This window comes from Falco rusticolus, chromosome 2 (assembly GCF_015220075.1).
Source record: "Falco rusticolus isolate bFalRus1 chromosome 2, bFalRus1.pri, whole genome shotgun sequence".
Lineage (NCBI taxonomy): Eukaryota > Metazoa > Chordata > Aves > Falconiformes > Falconidae > Falco > Falco rusticolus.
Window position 1 is genome coordinate 22,795,393 of NC_051188.1, and position 9,249 is coordinate 22,804,641.

Genomic DNA, 9,249 nt, shown 5'->3' on the forward strand with positions numbered 1-9,249 from the left:
TTATTGATTATTAACCAGCTTTGTGAAAGGTTACCTTTTTGCTAGATACAGTCATGGGAGGGGGTTAAAAATCAATCCCTGGGAAAGCTCTGTTTCCCAGTCAACTTCTCCTTCTCCGGCTGCTGGCCCTTGCCATGGATACAGTTTCCCTGTGTTGGTTTGAGCACAGCTGGGAGAGGAAAAGAGATTATTTTGAGTATGTTCCACTCACCTTAAATACTTCTTTTCTGTCTAAATGTGGATTGCAGAAAAGCAATTGAGCACTGATAAATCATTAAATGTTATGCAGATACAGAAAATCAAGCCATATCACTACAAGGAAGTGTGATTAATATTCCTTACTATTTTATGCTCTAGTTAGACTGGGAGGTGGGAGGAATGATGAAACTACCATCAGTTATAACGGGAAAGGGAGAAAATTAAGTAGGGGTTCACAAATTATTTGCATTGAAAGGCAAACAAAATGCTACTGCCACCTTTCCTAGGGGGAAAAAAACCTACTGTGTCCAGATGGTTTTACATTTCACTGATCTCAGCAGCCTGCAAAGAAGTCTGTCAGACACTACTGGGGAAGAAGTGGACAAGACTTTCAAAATACAGTGGCTCACATTAAGCTCTTAAATCAGGGGTCCTCAAACTACGGCCTGCGGGCTGGATACGGCCCCCAGGGTCCTCAATCCGGCCCCCGGTATTTACAGAACCCCCTGCCCCCCCCCCCCCCCCCCCCCGCCGGGGGTTGGGGGGGGAAACCAAGCAGCCACAGATGACTGCCTGCCACTGCATCCGCAACGCCACCCCCCTGGTTAAAAAATTTGAGGACCCCTGTCTTAAATTAACCATTTAAAGGTAAGATAATTGAAAACACCACTGGATTTCAAGATGCGTGTTGTATATGTTGGCATACATTTTAAAGCCACATAAATATGACATTAGGTATGTGGCTTTGCTTTCCAGACCCCTGGGCACTCAGACAGATTCGTATTATATTGTAAAGTTTTAGGCTTCATATAATATGGAATAAGAGTTAACTGTGCAGACAATCTCTTCTCTGTCAGGCATACACCAGGCTAGAGGAATATAGTCAGATATAAACAAATCCTTTAAAACCCACTTGATTCTAATACGATAATTCAAGTATTGCAGTGTGGTTATTGTGTGATCTTATTGCAGGATGGCAACAGCTGAGAACCTGCAACATTTGTTACTGGTGCTTGAATATCTGAATTCTTGCACTTGTGTTGAGGATAATTACAACCTGCCTGTTCTACTTAACATTGCTACAATCACCATCATACTTCAGTTACTGATACAGACTCATGGATTAGATTTTGTTTAATCTCTTGGAATAACAAATTTGCTATAAGGATTTACCTTCTAAGTAGATCATCACAGCAACTTTAACGCACCTCAAAGGAGTAAAGTGCCATGAGAGGAAACAACCTAGATCCACCGAGGTTGTTCTCAGCATGAGCTACAGCTGTGTTAGTGGTTGTGTGACTGTGCTCATGAATCAGATACAGTGCAGAGCTGGAAGTGTGAGCTTTCCAGCTCCATGGATGAAGCTGGGTAATTTAAACATGGCAGCCATAAATATCCCCAAGATCTTTAGGGGCTTCTACGGTCTATAAAAACTTCCTACCATAAGTATAGGACCTCCAGCTGAACTGCAGCATACACCCAGCCAGGCTTTAAGGTGAGGGAGAATCTACCCAACCTGCTGTTAATTTGTTGTAGTGTACAAGATGTCCCTTACTTTGCTTTTCTTTGCTTTCAATGCTTAAAACTCTGTTGTACATTTATCAGTGGAAATAAATGTGTTTGTATCAGCTGTCTTCTCTTTCCATGGTTACCTATAGACTGAGGATGGCCAAGTTTCTTGTTACTCCAAGCCTGCCAAAACCACAGACTTGGAGAGGTGGCACAGGGGAAGTTCTCAGCTGGCAGATGACAATGTGTGTGCAGGAGTCCCTGGGCTCACTGTTCAAAGTGTTAGGTGCTTGCTGCTGGCCTGGTAGGATCCACATATGAGCTAGATAGGCAACATCACACCATTTTATTTCTTACATCGTGCCTACCCATCTCAAGGCTCTTCTAGCTGGAGCATTAGGACTGATGAAACGCAGCCAGGTGCAAGGCCAGCAAAGGGTGGCAGTGCCTCATACAGTGGCAGTTAATCTGAGGAACACTTTGCCGCAGAGGGGTGGGAGGCATAAGGTTTACATAAGGTTTTCAGGAGACTTAAAGTGTGGAAGAATCAGCTGAGGACTACAACACCTGCACGGCTCAGGAAATCCCTGGAGCAGAAAATTCTGGGAGTCTTGGAGAAGATCTGTGTGGGGGTTCTCATGTGCACACTCTGCTGCAACTGCCCGAGGCGATTCATGTGGACATAATTTAGGGAAAGGGTAAGGGGTCACTGGACTTTTGCCTTGAGTCAGCACAGCACTGTCTGCAGAGCCTGGTTCTGGGGCAAAGGAAGCCATTCCCATCACTCCCACCTGCCTCCTCCATCACCCGCAGCACAGGGAATCCACAGCTGTGGCGGGGCTCTTCAGCCAGACCTCAGTGACTGCATCCCAGGAAGATGAGGCAGGCAGCAGTGATCCCTGGGCTTGGGCTCCAGCTGGGCTCAGGTCCCCAGCCTGTGGCCCCCCAGCTGCTGGTCACTAGCACCCCCGGGGCCCAGCCAGGGTCACCCGTGCCAGGATGCCCAGTGGGGCCCTTTTCCTGCACTGCAGCTTGCTGCCTTGTTGTTAGCATGGCAAAGCGTCCCTTATCGCTTGCTCACGCAGGCAGAATGGAAGAGAATTAGCTCTAAATTATACGAAATTCATTTGCTTTAGAGGGAGAAGTGTTTGTTCTATTTAGAAATGTTCGTTATAGAAAGAGGACCGCATTAAGACACCAGGTAATGGTCCTCCCTGGAGATGAATCAATTTGCTCTGGGTTTTATGGCCTCATGTTTGTTTGTCCGTGCCCGTGGAAAACCTGGGGCTGTAAATGATCCGGGGAGAAGTTCTGTGGGGAAGGGGCTGGGGATGCTAGTCTGGGGTCGGTGCAGAAGGAGTCTCCGGATCAGACACCCATGCCTGCAAGGGACCGCAGGGGAGGCACAGCAGCCCCGTGGGTGCTGGGCCGGGGGTGACCACCGACAAGGGAGCCCGCCTGGCTCAGCGCATCCCCCCCGGCCGCACACCGTCTGGGATCCCCGGGCAGAGTGGTACCCCCCCGGCATGCCAGGGGACAGAGAGGGAGGGCGCTGGGCGGGGGGAGCGCGAGCAGCGGCGATGTCTATCGGTAATTCCTGCTAATAAAATACTTTTTCACTATCCGCACTATAATTGGTTTACAGCCCTTTTTGTTTATTTATCCATAAGAGGTGCTGTTAAATGGCTTGGGAAAGCAATCGCTTAATGGCTCAGTATTGAATCAAAGGCTCAGTGTGCTTTCTGAGGGATGGGGTCCCGCGTGGGTTCAGAGCAGAAACTCATTTAAAATGTCATGATGGGGGTGGGTTTATGATCCCACGGAACGGGCGCGGGAGCCAGGTACCGGGAGCCTCCTGCCCCACCAGCTCAGGGGGTGCACCGCCACCGGCCAAGCCGAGCCGAGCCGAGCCGGGCCGGGTCGAGCCGCCCGCACGCGGGCCCGCCGCGCTGCTCCCTGCGGCCGCCCTAGACGGAGCCGCGGGTGTGTGCCCCGACGGCGAGGCCGGAGCCCCGGTGCCGGGGGAAGGGGCGGCGGGAGGCAGCGGCCCGCGGGCGGGTAGGGAGCGTGCCTGCCCCCCAGGCGGCCAGAGCGGCGGCCGGGCCGGGCGCAGGGAGGCAGGGAAGTGATCTTTGTCCCTTTCGGTAGCTCTCCGCCTCCTCATAGCCTCGTCACCAAGTCAACCGGCACCAGCTCGGAGCAGATTATCTCCGAGGGTCAACACATTGCAGCCCAAGCCGCGGGGAAGGCTCCCAAATTTACCTCTTGGGCAAACAATCTGCTGCCTATCGCTCGCTCTGGTGATAGCATTGTGGTCCCCACCGGCCGCATCCCCACCCCGGGCAGAGGGGGAGCGGGCAGAAAGCCGACCCTCCTTGCCTGCTCCCAGGGCTCGGGCACGCGGGTCCCCCCGAGGGGGCGGCCCCCTGGCGCACCATGTCCGTCTGCGAACACCCGCATCCCTGGCCGAGGTGCCCCCGCAGCCAAAAGTGCCCCGATGTCAAACCCCTCCAGAAGCCGTGTCCCCCTCTCTGCCCGCCCCGCCCCCCCCCCCCCGCCCCAAAGGTTTTCCTCTCCGGGCCGTTGCCAAGGCGGGGGGCTGGGGGATGAGCAGCCCGCGGGCAAGCGGGGCGGGAAGCTAAAAAGCGGGTTTAGGGGCCATCCCTCCCGCAGAGCCCGGCACGTCGGGGCAATCCCCCCACCGCCCTGCCCGGCCCCTCAGCCCCTCTCCTCGGGGCTCCTGGCCCAAAAGCAGGGAGCGGCACCCCTTGGCAGGGTCGGGGGGGTCCAGGTCCTGCCCGGCTAAGGCGAACGGGGTCGCGGGGCCGGGGCCACCCCGGGTGGCGCCTTACGGGTCGCGCCCCGCCCAGGAGGGCCGAGGGAGGTCTCACGTGGGGGAGCGGCGCCTATGGGGAGGCGGCGGGGCACGGCGGGGAGGCGAGCTGTCAAAGCGGCATCCCGGGCGCCGGGAGCGGGAGCAGCCCTATGTGTCCCTAAGTTGGAAGACCCCACCCCACCCCGGCCCTGCTCGCCATGAACACCGACGAGCAGTATTACGCCTCGGCGCAGCTCTACAAGGAGTCGTGTGCGTTTCAGAGAGCCCAGGCGCAGGATTACAACCCCAGCCCCCCCGCCTGCCTGTACATGGGCAGGCAGCAGCAGGCTCCTTACCCCAGCGCCTTAGGGGCTCTCGAGCAAGGCAGCCCGCCAGACATTTCACCTTACGAGGTGCCCCCCATCACGGAGGATGCCGGGGTCTCCCACCTTCATCACCATCACCACCACCACCCTCATCTTCCTCCTCCCCACCAAGACACGCTGCCTTTCGCAGACGGGGCGGACACGGGGGCGATAGAGGAGCCCCGAGCGCAGGTGCCTTTCGCCTGGATGAAGTCCACCAAATCGCACGCCTGGAAGGGACAGTGGACCGGTAAGCCCCGCCGCCTCCCTCTGCCTCTGCCCCGCCGCTGCTTTCTCCACCGGCGGTCAGGAGCCCTCCCCTGCACCGGTCCTGCTCCCGCCGCTCGGCTGTAGCGTGGAGGGGTCCTGGAGGGTCGCTGCCCCGGGCCGCTCCTTCCCAGCCCCTCAAAGACCCACTGCTGTGGAGCTGCTACCGTCGGGTTGAACGCTGGGGTGGGAGCCGGCCCTCCGGTCCCCGACGGCGGGCTCGCCACTCCCCGCGCTGCCCAAGCCCTGAGCAACAATTAACGAATTAATTTTCACCAATTAACTAATGGTCGCCAAGTCGGGGCGAGGTGCAAACGCCTGCCGGGCGCGGCTGCCTCGCCGAGCAGGGGGTGGCCGCTCCGCCGGCGCGGTGGGCTCCCCGCGGGGGTCCGCGCAGGGCGAGGCGGGGGGCGCGGAGACCCCGGCGAGGTGGAGCGGGGGGAGGCGGCAGGCAGGGCTACAGGGGCAGGGCACGGCACCAGGTACCCGCCGAACAGCACCCGGTACCCCGAGGCAGCCGAACAGCCCCTCTCCGCTGTCTCTCGGCTCTCCCCGGTGCCCGGGGTGCAGAGCCCCTCTCCCCTTCTGGCCCCTCATTCCCACCCCCTCCTGCTTCCCGGTGGGTTTTAGCCGTAAGTGCACCTTCTCGAGTGAAAACCCAGGGCAGGGGAAACAATGCACAAACGAAACAGAGCTGCCAGCGAGGGGAAGAAACTCTATCTGGGCAAAAAGTTCCGCTGCCCAACAATATTTCTGTCTCTGCCTGCACAATGTTATCGTGTCCTGCGCCTTTGTCACGCCTATACGGCAAATATTATACCAATGGCTTTGTTCAAATAGACAGTTGAAAAAAGGACCGGAGTATTAAAATCACCGCGAAATAGTTTGGGAATTGCACGGAGCAGACGGAGGGGGAAGGCAGGACAGGCGGCGGTGCACGGTCCCCGCGGAGGCGCAGCCGCCGGGAAGGGGAGAGGAGCGCTGCCCCACGCCGCGGGCCCGGCGGCAAACTGAGCCGGAGGGGTGGGCGTGAGTGGGGGGAAAATCAAATCCTTTTCCTTGGGTTGAATAAATTCTGGGAATAAAAAAAGTAAAAGAGAGAAAGGAAAAAAAAAAAAAGAAAGAAAAAAAAAGAAGTTAAAGCCAAACTCTAGAACTACCTTTTTTTTTTTCTTCTCTGTCTCCTGTACCCGAGGAATGACAAAACCATCAGCAAAACGAAACTTTTCCCGTAAAGGCCGAAAACTCTTCCCAGTTCTTTCCAGCTCTGCCGGGAGGTCCAGGCGAGGGCCGTGCAGCAGGTGACACGGTGCGTGTCACCGGGCTGCTGCTACCGCGGGTGCGCTGTGCGCGCCCGCGCAGCGAGAGGGGCGCAGCGGTATACATTGCAAACGGTACCGCCTCAGGTTTCATTTTGCGTGGAAACCCTTGGGATTTAGGCGTCCGTGGATGCTGCGGGGCTTCGCGTTGTTACCGCCAGGGAAAGGCGCCCAGAGAGGCCGCGGCCGAGCCCGGCCCGGTGCCACCCGCCGTGCCCGGCTGCGGGGGTCGCCGTGCCCGGGGGCTACTGGCCGGCTGCGGGCGCTCGCCCGTCCCGCGGGCCTCCCACCAGCCCCGGCTGCTCCGCCCGCCCGGTAGCACTTGTTTACTCCACCATAACAGAACAATTTTTTCACATCCGTACAGAAACATACCTGTATATACATAGGTTTATACTTGCAAACTTTTTTATGCATATACATGTCTTTTAATATATATTTTAATACATATACACATCGGTGTATCTACATAGGTTTGTATTTATAAACATTTTAATGTATCCATGTATTTTAATATATATTTAAATATATATATATACACACACAAGTTTATATACATAGGTTTGTATTTATAAACATTATATATATATAAAATCATGGGAATCGGTAGATGAGAGGCGGGAAAGCCCGCGTAGCACCCTTCAAATGGCTGTTTCAACCTGGCTGTTCCAACCACCGCTCCCTGCGGATGGTGCCGCCACCGAACCCGTACCCAGCCGGGCTCCCGGCGCTGCCAGCAGCAGCCGTGGGTTCCAGCGCCCACCCCAGCCCCCTCGCTGCCCCGCCGGTGCCACCCGCGCCCCTGTACCCACGCAGGACGGCAGCTGGGAATGGCGATCCCGACGCTGTTTCCGAGAATGACAAACCCAAGGTCCCACCAACCTGGCGGAACGCAGGGGCTGCGCTTCCGGCCCCGGGGGTCCCGGCGGCCGCGAAAGGGCCCAAGCCTCCGCGAGCCCAGGGCTGCAGGGTGGCGATATCCCGGGAGAAACACCCTAAATCCTGTTCCACCAGGCTTCCCCCCAGCTTTTGGCGGCCTGTGCCGCCGGGTGCCCGCGGCAAGGCCTCGTCGGGGAGAGCCGCCCGCCGTGCCCGGCGCTCCTCGCCGCGCCCCCCGTGGGACCTCGCCGGACCCGCTGCCGGGCTGGCTTCTCCAATGGGTCTTTTACTGGAGAGGTGAGATTTTTTTAAAATTACTTTTTGGCTTTAATTCTGTTTTTTGGTTGCTTGTGCGTGTGTTAGCACACAGAGAACTAATTTTTTTAAATTATTGTTTTGGCTTGAGGTTTCTTTTGTTTTCTATTTTTTTTCCTTTTTTCCCCTTTTTTTCTTTTTTTTTTTTTTTTTTTTTTTTTTTTTTTACACGAATCTGAGCAATTGCCAGGCCCTGGACCCAGGAGTCCTTCGGAGCTTTCGGTGACACTCGACCAGTGGCTCTTGAGCATCTCTCCCGGCTCGAGGGATGGCGCTTCCCTGAAAGCTTCGACCAAATTGTTTAAAAGACAAAAATGAATTATTATAGCGTAAAATGGCAGCAGTCGTGACTGCCGCCACCAGCAACGTCTCACTCCGAGGCCACCCCCTCGCCCCGCTTGCTTACCCCCGCGTGTCCTCTGCACCGCGCAGGGGTGCGGGGACATGCCTCCCCCCCCGCAGCCCGAGGGGGCGGCCGGGCGGGCCGGGGCTGACTCTCCCTTCTCTCCAGGGGGGTCCTACGTGGTGGAGCCCGAGGAGAACAAGCGGACGAGGACAGCGTACACCCGGGCGCAGCTGCTGGAGCTGGAAAAGGAGTTTCTCTTTAACAAGTACATCTCCAGGCCGCGGCGGGTGGAGCTGGCTGTCATGTTGAACTTGACCGAGAGGCACATCAAGATCTGGTTCCAGAACCGGCGGATGAAATGGAAGAAGGAAGAAGACAAAAAGCGAGGGGCGGGCAACAGCAATGTCCCCGAGCAAGACTGTGTGGTGTCCTCCGGGGAGCTCCAGGGCAAGGAGGATCTGCAGCCATGCCCGCCTGGGAACCTGCCCTCGGGGGCCTCCAGGGACCTGCTCGCCCCCAGCCTCGCCCCCAGAAGGCAGCAGGACTCTCGGTGAGCCGCGGGGAGCCCCACGCCCCGGGCCGAGGAAGAGGACGGGACCGGGGAGAGAGCCGAGGGGCTGGCGCCGGCCTCCCGCCTCCGTGCCGTGCCGTGCCCGACCCTCGCTCGCCTTCCCCTTGGGAAACTCGGTGCCACCGCTCCGAAACTCCCGTACCGCAAAAATTACACGAAAGGTGTTCAGGCCCCGCCAAGCGAGGCTCGCTGCGGGCCGCAGGGCACCTCTCCCGCTCTCCCCGGGCACCCCGCGCCGCTGCCGACACTACGGGGCAGCTTCTCCCGGGGAAGGCGGGTGTCGGGCGACCACCGACGGTGTGTGCAGCCCTGGGTACACAGAGCCGTCTGGACACCGAAGGAGAAGCGAGTGCACGCCGCCTTACCGCTGACGGCCGCCTCGCCGGGGTGCGGGTCCCACCGTGCCCAGCGCGACACAAGCGCGGACGCGGAACCCAGCGCCCCAGACCGCCCCGAGGCTGACACCCCGCCGGCCCCGTCCCTTCTAGGCCCTTCTGTAGGCTCTACCGAAGGCTGCCCCAGGACTACTTACTCACGTCTTTGGAAACTGGAACCTGGTTTATTTCCTTTTCTTTTGCCTTTGGGAAAAAAAAAAAGAAAAAAAAAGGAAAAAAAAAGAAAAAAAGAAAAAAAAAAAAGAAAAAACCCCAAACTAAAACAAAACA

General features: G+C 57.2%; 1 protein-coding gene across 1 annotated transcript; it reads left to right on the forward strand.

Annotated features, from left to right (window-relative positions):
• Positions 1-4,729: 4,729 nt before the first annotated feature.
• PDX1 (pancreatic and duodenal homeobox 1) lies at positions 4,730-8,897 on the forward strand. Its single transcript, XM_037377726.1, has 2 exons — positions 4,730-5,137; positions 8,179-8,897. Exons 1-2 carry the CDS (start codon positions 4,741-4,743, stop codon positions 8,565-8,567), a joined length of 786 nt encoding a protein of 261 aa, XP_037233623.1. The 5' UTR covers positions 4,730-4,740; the 3' UTR covers positions 8,568-8,897.
• Positions 8,898-9,249: the final 352 nt, after the last annotated feature.